This window comes from Passer montanus, unplaced genomic scaffold, assembly GCF_014805655.1.
Source record: "Passer montanus isolate IOZ18808 unplaced genomic scaffold, ASM1480565v1 scaffold43, whole genome shotgun sequence".
NCBI lineage: Eukaryota > Metazoa > Chordata > Aves > Passeriformes > Passeridae > Passer > Passer montanus.
The window spans coordinates 1617350-1635535 of record NW_024369151.1 but is presented as its reverse complement, the minus strand read 5'-3'; the positions used below and the strand labels follow the sequence as shown (position 1 = coordinate 1635535).

General features: G+C 52.5%; 1 protein-coding gene across 1 annotated transcript in view; it reads right to left on the bottom strand.

Moving 5' to 3' along the window:
- Nucleotides 1-24: 24 nt before the first annotated feature.
- Nucleotides 25-18186, bottom strand: part of TPRN (taperin) — a 19397-nt gene continuing 1235 nt past the window's right edge. Inside the window, exons 2-5 of the mRNA XM_039720343.1 lie at nucleotides 16427-18179; nucleotides 2618-2795; nucleotides 2275-2402; nucleotides 25-1448 (exon numbers count right to left, since the gene is read on the bottom strand). Of these exons, the coding sequence (XP_039576277.1) occupies nucleotides 1386-1448; nucleotides 2275-2402; nucleotides 2618-2795; nucleotides 16427-18179 (2122 nt within the window). The 3' untranslated portion in view covers nucleotides 25-1385. The remainder of the gene's footprint in view (nucleotides 1449-2274; nucleotides 2403-2617; nucleotides 2796-16426; nucleotides 18180-18186) is intronic.

Here is an 18186-nt window from a genome sequence, read left to right as displayed (position 1 = left end):
GCCAACATCTAAAACTACTGAGTAGCTTTTTAGCTTTTTTTTTTTTTCATTATCTTTCCAAAAGAATTTAGGCACCCAGGGCAGAAGGGAACAGCTACAAGTAGGTATGTCCTAACATTTAATCCTGTGTTTTTCAGTAGACCAACCTTCCCTTGCTGCTACAACAGACACCAAACCAAGTGCAAGGTATGCAGAGCATTTTCAGTTCACAGAGCAGTGTCACTTGAGCAGACATTCATCATCTATAATAGACAAACCAGTAACCATAAAATTTAATCAAAGACAGCAGCCTGTTCCTTTGGATCACGCCCCACTCATTCCATAAAGCCCAAAGAGGCCTGATCTGTTCTCACCACATCTCTTTTAATCCCAAAGTACAAATCACATTAGCAGCACTGCTCCATCTGGTCCAGAGTGCAATTTTGACCCTGAGTTTACAGTAGTAGAAAACTTGAATGGAAGATTCTAGTAGATTCCTTTGCATATTGGCTGCATTAAACAATTATAATAGAACTATAAAAATCCTAGAAAAAACAAAAATAACCCACATTCCTTGTTCAAGTTCTGCAGAAGAATGGAGTGAAACTTCCCTCCTGTGCTTTGACTAGATGAGCAGAGCAAGTGTGGCTTGAAGGAAGCAACCAAGAGAGATCAATCAGATTTGGAACAAAGCAACAAGAGGAGGTGGCAAACTGGAGCACAATCAGCAACCCCAAGAGACTGGATGCCAGAGTTGGGAAGGACAGACCAAAGCTATGGCCAATGTTTGGGAATCTTAATAGGCTGGAAGCAGCCTGGACATTACTAATTGGTGCAAAAATAACATCTAAAGCTAAAGGCATTCATTGCTCTTCCCATCCCTCCCTCAGGGTGTTCAGTGAGCTCCACAAACATGTAACTGGCACATGAATTCCACGATGTTTCAGTGAAACCAGAGCTGGAAACATGCCAAGGACAAACCATGAACCTTCAATGGTTTTCCAAACTGACACCCAATGTGTCAAATCACAGGTATGCTGTGAACCCACCTAACTGCCCAGTGCCATCCTCCATTGGGGAGAAGGGTTGCAAAAGCTGTCCAGACCCTGCAGTGCCTGGACTCAGACAAGCACTGAGAAAAATCAACATCCATCCCGGGCTTACAGATGTCCTTCCCACACTTGCCTAACCGGCAGCTGATCTTGAGCAAGGAATATGCAAGGCCACAGGCAGAATAAATCATATGCCTTGAAAGCAGTAATTCGGTCCCAAAATCCAGTGCAAATATCCTCCGAAGATGCCCGAGGGCAGCTGGTCCAGCCTTGGCAGCAGATCCGGGAGCAGCGGTGCGGGCACGGCTCTGGGCGGGCTGCGCTGCCCCACCGTGCCCAGAGCCGCGGAGCAGCTCAGAAATAGAGCGCGGGCTCGCTGCTGAAATCCGAGACACCGCCCTTCTCCGCCGGGGTGAGCTGTGGGCAGAGCACACACCGCGGTCAGACCGGCCCAAAGGAGCCCCTCACCCTGCCTTGGCACCCTACCCGGGCCAGCTGGGTGTGTTTCGTTAGTGCTCCCCTCCAAACGTGCCCTGGAGTATCAGAACGTCCTGCAATGGTTTGGGTTGGAAGGGGTCTTAAACCCACCTTGTTCCAACCTCCTGCCATGGCAGGGACACCTCCCACTGTCCCAGGTCACTCCAAGTCCCATCCAGCCTGGCCTTGGACACTTCCAGGGATCCAGGAGCAGCCACCCTGCACCAAGGCTTCACCACCATCACAGGGAACAATTTCTTCCCAAAATCTAATCTAAATCTCTTTTAGTTTAAAACCGTTCCCCCTTGTCCTATCACCTGCCCATGTAAAGAAAAAAAAAAAAAAATCAATCTCCCTGTTTTTTATAAGCCCTCTTTAGGCACTGGAGGGGACTCTGAGATCTCCCTGGAACCTCCTCTTCTCCAGGTGAACACCCCCAGCTCTCCCAGGCTGGTTCCAGAGCAGAAGGGCTCCAGCCCTTGGAGCATCCCCATGGTCTCCTCTGGACTTGTTCCAACAATCCATGTCTTTCCTGTGCTGAGCAGAGTGTGCCAGCTGCCTTGAGTCTCCTTCACAGGGCCGGGGAGGGCCAGGTGTGGTAGTGGCAGTGGGACGGTGTGTTGGTCCCTTTGGGAGCAGTGACACAGCTCCCTGGGCAGGAACACAAACACAGGTGTGCAGGGAAAGGCACATCCTGTCCCATCCACTGCCTGGAACAACCCCCACCCCACAAGGGAGCACAAGAGCTGGTTATTTATAGCCTCACCATGACTTGGTTCCCATGGGAATCAGCTTCCTTTGGGAGGGATCCCTCTGCAGCAGGACCCTCATACTTCTGCTCCTGCCACTCGCTGAACTTCACGGAGTGCTTTGGGGTGTAGCTGGATAAATCTGCTGGAAGGAGAAAGATGAGGTAAATATTCCTCACCACCCCAAAAAGAAGTGGGACCAGGATCCCAGCAGGGACAGCTGGGATGTCCATCTGCAGCTCCCTGTTCACCTCCACTAGCATTTCCACTTGTGTGGAATCCCTTAAGGGCCTGTGGCAAACATGGGCAGTGTCAGGCAGCACCAGAAACCCCATGGTGCCAACACAGTGCCTCACTCACCTGAGTTAGGAGTACTGGGATGCAAAGTGCTGTTTGGGCGTGGAATGTAAAAGGTACGAGATTTTTCCTCCGTTTCAGAAGCGTGTCCTTCCTCTTCTTCATCCTCTTCTGCCAGGGAGCTCTCTGAGGGGTACTCAAACATCGTCTGCAAACTTGTCTCGTTGAAAGAGATCTTCATCTGGGCAACAGCAAAGAGGAATTATCAGGGAGAAGCCCAAGAACCCACTGATCCCCACACTGGCTCTGGCACAGCAGCCACTGCAGCCCCCCCAGTCCCTCCCCAAGGGCCTTGGTGGATCTCTTGCCACGCTGAGGGAAACCCCAAAGGCAGAGCCAAATGGATGGGATGGAGGCAGGAGGCCCAGGGGTCTGGAGCACCTCTGTCTTTGTGCCCTCTGCCAGCTCCTCACACTGGCACCCAGCAGGAGCTGCCATCGTGTCTGTCACGGGAGAGACAAGCAGGAAAGCACCCACACGTTGGAAAGGTGACATTGCTAATGCCTTTGTGTATCCAAGCTCCAGGAAACAGAAACCTCCATCATCAGGACTCCAGTCTTAGGAGGACATTCTGGCAAAGAGCTATTTAAGCTACATTAAACAGGGCTTAAAACCAGATGGGAGAAAAAGGAAGCAGCTAAAGGAGAGATGGTAACAGGTGGTAGCAGACAGGGAAAATACTGGACAAGGGGGAGGCCTTAAAGGTTCTGGTTTGAAACCAGTTTTATCTGGTATTGTCACTAATGACCTTTCCACCGTAACTGGGAAACTGAGACATGAAAGTGACGCAAACACAAGAGTTCATCGAGGGCTAACCGGAATTTTATGGCCATGAAGAAAACCGGAGCGCAAAAACACTAAAAATGGAATCAAGTTTAAGAGCAACCTTTGCCCTAAGAGAAGTTCATCACCTGTGAATAATTGAGGAAGAAACTTTGGGATTGGCTACAGGACTGTAATCATCATTAGGATGCTGCTTAAATAAACCAGGAATGAAGGAAGGCATTTCTGCTGGAAATAGGGACTGCCAGGCTCTCTCCTCCCTGTGCAGCTGTGCTTGTCCAAGCTGAAAAGGAAAGCTGAGGGAGGGGTTTGTCCCCTGCAGCCCTGCCTGTCCCAATCATTACCTACCACTGTGCTCCAGGGATCTGGTTACAGGTCACCTCAACAGCTGCACAGCAGATTCACTGGCAAAAACTTCACACCAGCAAAAGTGAAGGTGGAGAAAAAGCATAACAGCTCTTTGTAAGTACTCCAGAAAATAACCACCAAGGAGCATGGAATTGCTGATGCCAGCACACATCAGACAAATAAGGAGGATAAGCTTGCCAGGAATAGGTTCATGCCAAAAGTAGGGAAGTATTTAGCCAACACAGATCAAGGTTCAGGAGCAGCTGTCTAAAAGGGTGTTGTGATCCCTTTACTTCTAAACACAATTAAAATTCAGCTAATAGGGTTATGAACAGAATGGAAAGGACATGGCAACTTGTGACAGGTGGCAGGAGCCCGATGGTTCTGATCTCTCCAGATGCTGTGCAATGACAGGCCAGGGGCAAGGGCAGCACATTTATCCCATAGTTCTGTCATACAGAAAATCCCTGAGGCTGGGGAGTGGGAGCTGGCCCCAAGCACCCAGAGTGCCCAGGTGCACCCATCCCCTGTCACAGCAGTGGTTGGAGCGCTGGAGTGACATTATTAGGGGCTGCTAAAGTCACACCTGACGTCTCCAAGAGCCAGAGCTGCCAGCAGGTCACAGTGCCACCCGTGCTGCCCATGCACAGGATCCCTGGAGCTCTGGAGGGATCAGAGCAGGACAGGGAGCATTTCACTGCTGCTTTCAGCAAAGCAGCAAGGGGAGCTTAGTTTGAATCTGGGTACCAGAGGGAGCAGCTGCAGCTCCTGCACACTGCAAACCACAGCTGGAGCTGGAGCTACTCTGCCCCAGGGCAGGATGGACCTTGGACACAGGCTGGCTCCCTTGCCCTGCTCCCAGGAGAAGGCAGGATGGAAACTGCATGGAGGGAACCAGCTGCCTTTCCCCATTCCCTGTCCCAGCTACTTTGAGTTCCCCCAAATTACACAGAGGAGAAGAGTGATTCTACTTCAGAGAAAAGGGACTGGAATGAAATGGCCCTGAAGCTGAGAGCATCCCAGTTGCTGCTCCCTGAATTTCCCATCCCTGCTGCTGACCTAGATGCTCCCTGATCCGAGCCAGGCTGTGACTGCTCACAATGTGGTGTCTGTCCTGTGGGGATGAGCCACGCTGCCAGGCACAAAGGCCACCAGGGTGGAGGTGCCCAGGGCTCCTGGAAGCCCAGGAGCTATCCCAGAACCACAAACTGCACAGAGGCCACTGACCAGTGCTGCCAATGGCACTGAGGGACAAGAAGTACTTAGCTGAATATGGAAAACAAAGCAGATGGGAGAGATATGCCTTGGGGTTTAAATTTAAGCTTGGGAGATGGAACTAAATGTTCCTGGTTTTCTGCTATCTGGAGAAAATCTCTGAGAAAAATTACTTTGAGTCCAGTTTGGACCAAAGGTGCATGCAGTGCTGGAGGAGAAAACAGCCTCAGCAGGGAGCAAAACCAGAGAGCAGAACAGAGCAGAAATGGCCTGGAGACACCCACACCCCACCCAGAGCCCAGTGACAACACCAACAGCCCCAAACCCAACAGCTCCCACTCTGCACAGCCAGTTCAAGCAGGAGGCAATGCTGGAGCCCCTGACACAGAGCAGCCAGCCAGCCCCTGGCCCAGGGCACAGCTGGGGCCAAGATCACCTGCAAGGCTCACACAGGCAGCTGTGTGTGGCACAAGTTCCCCCAAACCACACTGGGCTGCCCTGTGGCACATCCCAGCCCCTGCTCCCAGAGCCTGCACCCGGCAGAGCCCCAGGGCTGCTGCAGTAAAGCTCTGGGCACACCCAGGCAGAGCAAACACGGGGCACAACCAGGCACTGGCACAGGATGGACCCTGGGGCACTCAGTCAGCCCTGCCCATGGGCAGAGAGCCCCAAACCCCAAACCCTGCTGTGGCAGCACCCGAGCTCCCCTCTCTAAGCACAAGGGGCTTTCAGGGAAGCACAAAGCAGCTCTGCTTGGCCCAGCAGGACAGGGAGGGCAAAGCATTCAGGCAAAACCAGGGGACACATGGGGCAGAGAAATGCTCTGAGTGGCTACAGAGCACAGCTGAGTGCTGTGTGCAAGGAACACAGGCAGCTGCAGTCCCAGGAACCAGCCAAAAAGGAAAACCAAGAGCCATCATGGCGCAGACAACAGGTTTGCACAGCCAGCAGTGCCTTGCCAGACCACAGGGACTTTTATGGGAACACAAAAGGCACCAGGGGACGTTTCGTTAGAAGAAAAGCGTGTCCCAGCAGAGCCAAGCTCGCTGGAGCCCAGCCAGAGGCCTCTGCTCAGCCTGTCTCAGCACTGCTTCCCTGCTTCTGCCCCAGCAGCAGCTGCCAGTTGTGGCAAGGAAGAATTTTGCACCCTTCAGCTGTGGATGTTTGCAGGGATTTGTCACTCTTTGCTCAGCTGGAGGCTTCACCCACAGCTGTGTCACAAGCCCAGGGTCCAACCCAAACTCATATATACATATATATAGAAATTTATATATAAATACTCTGCCCAGCAATCAGACACACTGAAAAGAGTAAATCAGGCTTTTCAGGAAATATTGTGCTGTTCAACTGATAGGTTCTTGTTGCCATAGCAAAAATCATTTATTTATTTGCTAGGATTTGAACAGTAATGACTAATAGAATATCCAGGAAAGAGAAGCCAGGGCAAACATTGCCCAACAAAGCATAAATCTGAGTAGTCATGCAGATCTCATTTAGAAAAGGGAAGTCAACCTTGTGTCAGGCTGTCGGGACTCAGGCTGCACCCAGACCAGCCACCAAAGAGCCCCCATATATAGAGATTTATTAAAACCAAAAACAACCAATTTATAGAGCCCAACTTTCAACATGAGCAATGACAGCCAGCAGCCACCTCGCCTCCAAAGGGAGATGAGAAAGTCTGCAAGGCAGTATTAATGACAGAGCAAAGACCCAGTGGCTTCTCACACACCAGGGACCTCTCTGGAAGTCTTTGAGGGTTAATCTGCATCCTCAGCTCCAGAAGGAATCTCCTTACTGTGGCTTTTCTCTGCTCCACCCATTATTAGATTTGCTTGGCTGGTGAGCCAAAGCCAAAGAGAAAATGTAGGGTGTTTACACCTTTTAAACTGAAACCTCTTTGACAATCTAAATCCACACCTTGTAACAGCCAGAAAAAAAAGGAACTGATCTAGGCATTAAATTAATAAAATCATCCTATAATTATATTCCAGCAGGGAGAGTCTGAGTCAGCATTTGCTCCCCATCACAGCAGCCCAGAACAGGGGGGCTGAGAAGGACTGAGCCCCTCTTCCCTCCCCGTGAGTGGTTTCCATCTCCCAAACCAGGGGCTCCTGCTGGAGTTGCCATCCCTGCTCTGTCCTTGAGGAGCAGGATGGGATAGTGAGTGGTGAAGCACAAGCTGGGCTCCATCCCTGCCCTGCTGCCACCCCACAGCACCTCCAGCACGTCCCAACCCACCAAGAGCCTCACCAGACCCAAACAGCTGAGCAGCACCAGGGATCAAGACCTGCTCTCTTCACATACTGATTCTCCTTTACTCATCCTCTGGCCTCAATAATTCCCAAGTGACAAATCCAGGGACTGCACTGACTCCCCGGGACATGCAGGGGCTGCCAGGTGTGATTTAAAGCAGCTTTTCACACTTGGTCTACTACAGGGTCACAGAAGAAGCTGAGCAGGAAGGGACCCACCAGGATCACCCAGCCCAGCCCCTGTCCCTGCCCAGACCCCCCAACAACCCCACCCTGGGCATCCCTGGCAGCGCTGGCCAAAGGCTCCTGGAGCTCTGGCAGCCTCGGGGCCGTGCCCATTCCCTGGGGAGCCTGGGCAGTGCCAGCACCCTCTGGGGGAAGAGCCTTGCCCTGATCTCAGCCTGAGCTGCCCTGGCCCAGCCCCAGCCGTGCCCTGGCTGCTGTCCCTGGTCACCACAGACAAGAGATGTCTGTGTCTCTGTGTCACAAGATCAGTGTCTGTCGCTCCTCTTCCCCCACAAGGAAGTTCCTCCTCTCAGCAGCACAGGAGGGTTTGGCTGGTATCTGCAGGAAAGGTAGATGATCCAGCATGAACACAAAGTAGGGATTGATATCTCTGAGAGATCAAGCACAGACAAAACGAGTGTTCTGAAGAACCTTGTGCTCCTGTGCCACCTCACATCGAGGGACATTTGCTGCTGCACTGGTTGTCTAAAGACTGGGTCAAGAAGGCACAAGACATTACCTGATACCTGAAACTGCAGCCAGCCAGGAGTGCCAGCAAGCCTGTGCACACAGAGCATCCCAGGAGGGCTGCAGAGAGCCCCTGAGCAGGGCAGGAAAGCTCCAAACCCATGGGGTTGGTGGGTGGAGGCTCAGGACCTGTACAAAGAGGAGGTTCTAACAGAGAACAACCTCCAGCTGCCACGGAGTGAGAGGGAAGGTCTCTGCACAGACAAATAACTGCTTGTGAGACTGCAAACAGGGTAGCAGCAGAGATTTTATAGCGGACAAAAATCCCCAAAGGGTTTACCCAGCTCTTCCCATCTGACCAGTCCCACAGAGCAGCAGATTTAGTAAAAGGAAACAGAAAAGCAGTTCATAAACTCCAAACCTCTGCAGAGGCCTTCAGTTTTTTTACAGCACACTGCAGTCAATGATCTAGACAGCTCCCATGAAAAGAAACTTTTAGACAAAGATTTTTTAGGAAAATGAGCCATTTTTTTGCAGTAAGCAATGAGCTTGTCTCTGTGTCTGTGCTTGTCCTGAAAACACAGTCATGTGTCAGCCCGAATTGTTGAATAACTCCAGGCACAGACTATGTGGGCTGCCTGAAATAGTACCCTGGGGACTGCAGAATCACCAGCACATCACCAAGGCATTTGCTATCATTCAGAAGATAAGGAGCTTTTGTGCCTCTAAAGCCCTTCCTTGACACAGAAAGAAAGGGTTTTTCCCTGACAAGTACCCCTACGAACAGAGGGGACTCGAGGCTTGGCTCCTATATCGGATTAGCTATGGCTGAAGCATTCTAAGTATGCCCAGAAAACTGCAGATGGCAGTTCAAAAATGTACTTTTCTGTGCTTCTGCACAAAAAGAAGAGTTTTGGGGAACTGGAACTATGACTCCACAAATCACTTGATCATGCTTTTCCAAGAAGTGTTTCCTGAGAGTAACACTGACTTTTGCTCAGCCATTAACTGCACCTCAGTGAGTTACTGAGTAGAGCCAAGAGCACTAAAGATTTACAGCAGGAGCACGTCAGGGAAGCCCTGCGTGGCTCTGTTGGCAAAGGAGACATTTCCTTCAGGATCACATCCCAGCTCCCAAGCCACAAGGCAAAACAAGAAAGTCTCCATTTACAAGGCAACCCACAAAGCCAGCTCTGTGTAATCAATATGCTGAAGCACATGGCAGATAGGAGCAATGCATGGAGATTCGAAATATTAAACTCCTTGTGCAAGACACAGGCAAGTTTCAAATTCCTGATGAGAGGTGACTGGGTAGGGACAGCACCCAGAGCATGTGGGGCAGGTGGTTTGGTTAACTCTTCCCTTCACTGTGCAGGACAAGGGGAGATTCCAGTGCCCACACAAGCACAGCTGGAGCCCCAGTGTGCCAGGGCACAGAGCAGCCATTCACCCTGGGAACCCTTTATTCCTTCTCACATCTGCAGGCAGAGGAGCCAGAGCCTTCCACAGCTTAACAAGCAATTCAAAAATTACTTACTTGGCCCCTAAGAACCAGACAAATCTCCCTACTTGCATGAAACAAATCTCATCTGAATGCACAAAGGGAGCAGGATAAGCAAGGTACAATTAGTGTCAAGACCTGGTGTCCTCATAAAAACCACACACAGAGCTCCCCAACAGCACAGGAGCTCTGAGTACAGGCAGCTCTGAGCAGCCCATTTGTAGCTACAACAAGGTGCAGTGACAGAGCTGCCACCCACAAACATTGCTGTGCAGCCCAGGCTGCCCAGAGCAGCTCACAAAAATACCTGGGTTTGGTGCTGGAATGGGACCCATGGAGCATCATCCCATTCATTCCATGGGAAACAGAGAGAGGCTGGGAGCAGAATTACTTCCCACCCTGTCAAGGAGCTCATTCAGGACCAAAAGGCTCCCATGATGTGAACAGTTTCACCTGCACACAGAGTTCATGTCTCTCTTGCCCTTGCTCTCTCTTTTAACATGCAAAAGGAGCTTCCTTGATGAGAAGCAAGTGCAGCAGGTTCACCAGGAGCCTCAGGGATGTGCCCTCAGACCTGCATTTTCAGCAGCTGCAAGCAACACAATTTCCCTACACACACAAGTGTTTTGTCTGAGATATTTCCTACATTCTTACAATGCCCACAAAGCAGCAGCTCCATCCTGCCAGGCTCCCAAGATCATCCGAAGGGCACTTCTCGGAAAACATCAGCCCCGAGTTCCTCCAGCCCAGATTTTCCCAGCATGTTTTTGAAGTCGCTCTGATACAGACACTTCATGTGACTCTTCCTACACAAACTGGCAAACAGAGATATCCTCCCAGCCCCACAGACTGCTGCAGTCACTGGAAGAGCCTGGGTTGTAAATAGATTTTAAATTCAGGTTTCAGTTGGGAGCGGGGTGAGCACAACCCCTGAGGTGAAGGAGATGCTGCTGCAGCAGCTCTTACCCAGATTTCCTTTACTGCCACTGCACCCAGAAACTAAATACTTTCATTTTCTCTACTGTTCCCTACATACAACACAGACCAGCAGGACTCCTGCCCCAGCCACCCCAGTGTCCTTCCTCTGCTCTTCTCAGAACACCATGACCACGCATTGGAAAAACCAGAGTGAAAAGGAAAACCCAAACCCGAAACAAAATGAATCCTTGAGATGAAGGGAAATGATAAACCATCTCCAATCTGGTCCACAGATTAGGCAAACTGATTAAGAAAACGTTAACTGTAATCCTCATGATTAGAGTTCAGAGCACAAAGTACTTCAAATCTCTTGAGCTCAGGGGCAGGCTGAGCCCTGGGCACGTCCTAACCAGCTTCAAAGCCAGGCTCAGCTCTTATTTGCGTAAGAGTTTCTATTTTAGCCCTTCTGTCCATTCCTGCAGTGCTGACAGCAGCAGGCAGGACATGGGGGCAAGAGAACCAGGGGAATTTGGGACCAGCTCAGACCGTCACTGCAGCATGAGAAGAAGCATGGGAGTGGTGAGGCCATGCAGAGCCTCAGTCACAGAAAATTTCCCACTACAGATATGAGATAAATCTGACTCAGACTCCGCCAAGGTTTCATACAACAGAGTCTCAGCACTTCAAGGTGCTGGCATGTAGTGGGGAAACAAAAAACTACCCACTGCCCCACTGACAGCCTCAGCTTGTGAAGTGGTTTAAAAGCTGTAACTGCAGCAAATTCTGATTTCCAGCCCTCAGCCATCAACATCACAGGAAAAAAAAATCAGTGGAATTAGTAAAGGGCAAGAAAATGGCCCTGTCTGGGTGAAAGAGCTGCTGCCATCTGACAGCTACTGGAGATCATCTCCGCAGGGGAGGGGCTGCACTTCATCATCCAAGACACTTATTTCCTGAGCATGACTTATCACTGCTGACCTCATCTCCTAAAAATGCAATACATCCATGTCAGATACTGCCATGGCCCCTCCTTAAAGGTGGCAGATGAATCTGCCCCAGCAGAGCACAGCCAGAGACAGAAAATAGAACAGGAACATGCAGTTCTCCAAGAGCTAAAGAATACAAATCTCTGCCCTGACCGTGTAAAACACAGGGATGACATCATCAAAGGAGTTTTTGCAGAGAGATTTCTTCTTCTACTACCACATTAGTTAACTTGTGTTATGGTTAATTTACTTGTGTTATACATTGAAAAAAAAGTCCTCAGGCAGCCACCAGTATTTAGACTCCACACTGTGCAGACTTGCTCCAAACAGGTCTGGGCAGCAGCTGGAAATGTTTATCTCTGCCAACATCCCAAACCTACACCTGGTTCTCACAGGAGACCATCTCCAGCAGAACTGAACAGATGGAAAACTACAGAGCAGGAAGTTCAGCAGGTTAGACCAACAAAGCTGCTGCCCATGATCAAAACCAAGGGGTATTTAAACCAATTTTTTAACAGACTTTTAAGTGGGAATTCGGGAGCCACATTCAGGCTTTATGCAGCTCAAAAGATTAGGACACAGACCATGCTAAAGTTTGTGTAAGCTGGAACTTTTTGAAGTTCAGCTGAACATCTCTGAAGACAATTTAGCTCTAGACTCCAACTGTTTGGATCCCAGCAGCCTTGTTCCCGTAATCCCTGCTCACACTGGGCTGCGACTCGCCTGCCAGCACACGGCAAACTGCCAGCCGTGACAAGCACAAAACATTAAATCCATCAACAACCTGATGTCTGCTGGCTCTCAGATCCTGTTATTCACAGCACTTCGGCTGGCCTGGCCAGAATTCATTCACCTGCCTTGCAGGATCTCCAGGAGGCACCGGATCCTGGAGAGGAGAACACTCAGGATGCGCTGCAGGAGTGACACACTGAAGGAGCAGGGCCAGGGCACAGTCCAGCCTCCAACCAGAGGAGAGCCTGAAGCCCAAAGCCAGTGACTCTTCGTGGGCAGCCCAGCTGGCCCTGCAGTGCCCTGTCCTTCCCCAGCTCTCACTCCACACACAAACACCATGTTCTGCAGAAACACAGATTTCTATCTCACCAACAACTTTATTGGGTGTTATTCTGGCAGGCAACCAAACCACCACTGACTCTTGTCAGCTCAGATGAGCAAGATTTTGTCCTCTGAGATCCCAAAGATCCACATCCTGCAGCAAAGCCTTCCCTTCCTCCTGGCACTGCTGACGTGCCTTTACTTCTCTGCAATAACAGAGTACAAAGAGAAGCCCTGAGCAGAGGTCATCAACAGTGTGCTGCATCCTCTGCCCCACTCCCAGTTTAGAATAAAGGTCAGTAGGTCTCCTTCCACCCCTGCACATGTATCCTGTCCTCTCTGAGAGCTCAGCCAGCTCCTCCAGCAGCTGCCCAGCAGCTCCTGGCACATCCCTTTGGAGCTGCAAACACACTTCTAAGACTGAGTCTCACCCACGCTGCTGTATCTGAACTGCTGGTGGTACTGCCTGGAGAGATTTCAAAACAGCCCCAGAGCAGATGAACAGCCCTGAAGGGCACCTGAACCCCTGCAGGAGCACAGCAGCTCCAGCTCATCCATCCCCAGGGTGAGCAGGGCTGGGGCTCTGCCCTCCACCTGCAGACCTGATGTGTCCCATCCCACACAGCCCCTGTTCCCCCACAGCAGCTCCACAACAGAGCTGGGAACAGATTTTTTTATTTCCATACATCATCTTCCTCTCCCTCACCAAGCTCCAGCTCCAACCCTCAAAGTAACAGCTGCTTCACATATCTGAAGTTCTTTATCCTGAAAGGCCTTGAAGCAGCAGCATCCCCCAGGCTACAGCAAAGTCACAAGTCCTACAGCCACTGTCAGCAGCCAGGAGCAGGGGCTGGAGCTCCCTCTGTGCAGAGCAGTGCTGGAACCCACTCCCAGCCTGTCCCAGCCACCCTCCCAAAAAGCCACGGAGGATGTGGCTCAGGGGACTCAGAGCACATCAGCTCCACAATCAGGCAATCAGTGGCCACACATGGGAATGGAAAAGGGAGGCTGAATTTCTACATTTGAAGAAAAACACCATTTGCATCTCAGAGAACAGTGGGGTGCAACTGGCAGGGCTAACACCCTCCTTCCTAATAAATCATTACCCCTGACTGCACAGCCAGCCATTGATCCACAGCATTTCCAGACCCTGCTGACCTGCTGTTCATCTCCCAGATTCCTGCTGGGCATCAGCAAACAGTTAAACTTTTCCAAGTTCTTGAAGTTTCACTAAACACTACTTTCTTGAGTATGGAGCATAATTAAAGATCTTTCAAAAGCAAGGTTTGGAAAGGAAGATGTTTGACGCAAGAAGGGCTGGTTCACCCCAAAACACACAGAAGCTGCTCACTAAAACCAGCATCAGGTTTTGACACCGCAAAAAAGAAAGGGGATTGGTTTTAACAAACAACTGCAGCTCCCAGCTCACAAGAACAGTCTGTTTCTTCCCAATTCAGGCCAAAATCAAGTTTCTGAAAACCCCGACAAAGCTACAAAACAGAACTCTTGTTTTTGGCTGGTTGCCTTGGAGACACAAAGTGATCTCTTGGGAAGAAACCAAGGAATGCATCTTAATACGAGCTCCTTCCTTTTCAGGCATCAACACTCAGCCTTATTACCCAGAGTAAAGCCACAAACATCCTCTAGGTCAAGAGTAAACAGAAATCTTTCCATTTGTCCCCCATCAGCATCTTCTAGACCCTGGCTACAAAGTCATACTCTGTGCTTGACTGAGTAGGAAGGAACTGAAAGCAAAATGGGTGTTTCTCCCATACCACATTTCATTTCACCCAGAAACTTGTGTCTTCACTACTTTCCTTCAGCTCCATTCTTATTTTTTAAAGGATCCCTATTTGCTTCAACTTCCTGAGTTCTGCAAATATAACAGGCAGTTTCTCCTTTGCCTTTTAATCTCTCTCCTCTCAGAAACCAAATGTTTACACAAGTTCTCCTGCAGGACGACCCCACATACAGTTCTTAGGGAACAGCTGTGTGTGCACCTTGCAGTATTTGGCAGCTCGGCTCCACAACAAGCAGCTAATGCTGTTAAGCTGATAAGAACAGGGGCAGAGAAGCTCCATGACCTGCCCAATGTCACACAAATCCACCACTGACACACAAAATAGTAGATATGGTGGATATTAACCAATATCACATGACATTTTAGGCTGGAAAGGTCCTCTGGAGGTCTCTAGCCCAAACTCCTGCCTTAAGGAAGACTGACCTGCCAGTTGCTCAAAGCTTTCCCCTGGCAAGTTTCAGACAGCTCCAAGGCTGGACATGCCACGACTTCTCTGGATTTGACCACCAAAAAACAATTCAGTCACTGCATTGGACTCGTGCTCATCTCCCTCCCTCCTTTCTGTACTGTTAAGGATACTTTCCACTGTGCACCATTTAACTGGTTTTACTTAATGCTTTCTTCTTTGTGCCCCAACAGCATCCCCTGCTCAGAAAAATCAGCTCCTCAGCTCCATCAGAAGTGGGGCTTACCCAAATATGACCATCCCACAGGATTCCCTCTGTGTTCTCTACTCCATTGTAAGAGCACTCACAAGTGTAACATGTTGTATTAATATTTTCACCATTTATACCACACACGTGATTTGGTGTAAATCAAATTAACACCCCAAATTGAACCTGAACAGAGCCAAAACAGCTGCAATGAGTGCAAGCCAGCAGGTGTTTAGGCAGCAGAACAACTCCAGTCCGACCAAGCATTTCCCTGTAGGAAAACAAGGAAAAACTTCAGGAGCACTGAGCAAGAATCAACACTCCTGCTCATTTGCTTTTTCTGTCTCTCAGGGTGCTCCAGACCTGCTCCCTGCATTAGTCACCATCAAATTACCACAGGCTGCATGTGCTTAGGGAGGAATTTGACAGCAGCACTCCCTGCCTCCCTTCAAATGAGATACATCCTGCTCAAATGATTGCCTCAAATTATAATGCTCAGTGCCTCAGGCACCCATGTGCATTCAGTCTCTCAGTTATCTACCTGGATTTGGGTAACGGAAATGTCCAACAGCAATTTCCACTATGGAAAAACACGTCACATCACAGCCCTAAAAGTCGGGATCTGCCACTTCAGTGTGCTGCTTTCAGAGCCCAACAACTCTCCCCCACTCCTCTTATCACATCCAGATGCATTTCACCAAGCTCTACAAAGATTAATTTTCAATTTAGGGCTCACAAGGATCTATGTTACACCCCAAGCCTTGAGAAAATCTGGCATTCGCTCACTCCAAAGGCATCTGGAGCAATCAGCATCTGAATCTTCAGAGCTGTAGCTGCACTTTCAGAAGGAGCAGGTGGTATAATCCTATCAATGGGAGTTAAGTTCTTGCTGATCTCTTTCTGCCTAATCGAGACCTAATTCTTGAGCCTCTATCAATAGATCACTAATGCGGGGAAGACTCCAATGCCACGGGGACCACGGGTATCCCAACATATCCAACCCCTCAGACACAGCGAGCCCACAGCTGCTCCAACCATGCAGCTCCCCTGATTTCCTAAATTCCTGAAATACTTTACTTTCCATTATCATACCTCAGGAAGGGCTGGGGTGGGAGAGGCCCTGCAGCTGTCACAGGGCATATCCCACCCTCAGCTCCTTTGTGGGACAGTCCCCAGTGTCCCCTCCCTGGGTACAAATTCTGTTTAATACACCAAGTCCCATCTCCCAGCTGCGGTCCTTGGGCTCCCTTTAAAGTTCCAGGAGACAGTAAAAGCAAACAAGACACTGGGCTTGCCAAGAGTTGCAAACTCTCCTAATATTGGACACCATGAGAAATACTAATCCCTGGTCCTTTCCTCACCATTCTGAAACATCCTTCGCATCAGTGTGGTGGACTTCCACCTTCCCTCTCCTGTTTTCCACCAGCCCCAAGGCTTCACTTCTGAGTGCATTTCACCCCCTACTTCAGCCAGCTCTGAGGGCAGCCTCTGGCTCCCACAAGGGGCAAACACACTGCCCGTGCTCCCAGCAGTGCCTCCTGAGCAGCCAAACCCAAGCAGCCCCGGGACAGCTCCAGCCTGGCTGCTGAGCACAGAGGTGCCCGGTTACCTTCTTGCGGCGCGAGCCCGTCTTGCTCATGCAGGACCTCTCCAGGGACAGGTACCCCCCGATCACTTCAATCTCGTTCACCGTGGGGTAGCGCTTTTTATGGGATATCCCCACTTGAGGCCCATCAGCGTTCTCCACGGCTTTGCCTCTGCCTTTGCTCTCCTCCTCCTCCTCCTCTTCCTCCCGCTGTGGCCTGCCGCTGGCATCGGCGAGAGCCTGCAGCCCCGGGGCCACGGGCTTCCTTTTGGGCACGACAGTGAAGGTGCTGCCTCCCCTCTGCTGGGGGGCGGAATGTGGCCTGTACAGGGGCACAGAGGAAAACTCCATCTCCAGGTCGGGGCCAGCTCCTCCGGGCTGATCCGCCAAGCTCCCCGTCCTCGCAGCCGGGCCAGCCCCGCTGTCCGGCTCCACAATGTCATCGATGTAAGTCACAGGTACCAGCGGATCCAGAGGCGCCGGTGGGGAAGTGATGGGCTCTTCCTGCTCGGGGGCGGAAGCCCTCGGGGGCTCCTGGGCTGCCTTCTCCTCCGAGGGCGGTGGCGCTGGCCCTGGCCTGGCGATCTGGGCCGGCGGCCGAGCCGGGCTGCCCTCCCGGCGGGGCACGAAGACGAAGGAATTGCGCGAATTCAGGCGCAGCTTGGCCAGAGCCTGTGCCTGCAGGTCGTGGGCTGGGATGGCCGCCAGGTCGGGTTTGGGGGCCGGGTGGATTTCGAAGGAGCCGCCGGCCCGGGGGGCTGAGGCGGAGAGCGGCCGAGTGGCGCCGGTGGCACTGGGGGCCGGACTGGCACTGGGCAGGGGCGACACGGCCACCTCGGCCTCCTCCGGCTTTGGCCTCCTGGCGTTGGCTCTGGCATGGGAAGGGCTGGTGGATGGCACTGGTGGCCCCTTGGGCGTTGCGGGGCGGCCGGCGGGGACAGCACCGGGCTCGGGGACGCGGGCGCCGGGCGGCTGCCCCCGGGGTGTGACCGTGAAGGAGTTGGAGCTGATCTTGTGGAGAAAGCAGTTGGCCTGAGGGGCCGCAGCCTTGGGGGCGGCTGGGGCCGCCTGGGGGGCTGCAGCCCGGGGGGCAGCCGGAGCCGGCTGGGGGGCTGCGGGCTCGGGGGTGAAAGCCCGGGGGGGAGCCGGGGCGGGCTGGGGGGACACGGGCTGTGGGGTGACAACCCGGGGAGGTGGTGCGGGCTGGGGGGTGACAGCCCGCACGGGTGCCGTGGGCTGGGGGGTGACAGCCCGGGGAGAAACCGTGGGTGGGGGAGTGACAACCCGGGGTGGGGCGGTGGGCGGAGGGGTGACAGCCCGGGGGGAAGCCGGCGGCAGGACTGTGGGCTGGGGGGCCACCGGCACCGCTGGGGGGGTGGCAGCCCGGGGGGGAGCTGGGAGAGGAGGCGGGGTGGCCGGGACCGCCGGCGGAGATGCCGGTCCCGCCTTTGGCGCCGGAGCCCGGGGGAAGCCGGGTCCCTTCTGGAGGGGCGCGGGGGCGCAGGGGGAGCCGGGTCCCACGGGCGCAGCGGGCGGCGCGGCCCGGGCAGCGCCCGGTCCCACCTGCGGCGCAGCGGCCGCGCCGCGCCGCCGGGCCCGGGCCGCCCCTGCCGCAGCCGGCGCCGCTCGCTCTCCAGCCGCATGAAGGGGTTCTCGCGGAGCGGGCCCAGGCTCTCCGCCACCACCAGCCGCTCCCCGGCCGGGGGCTCGGGCTCGCCGCCCGCCCCGGCCAGCTTGGCCCGCTTGCGCTCCAGGATCTCCCGCTGCCAGGCGGGCGCTACAAT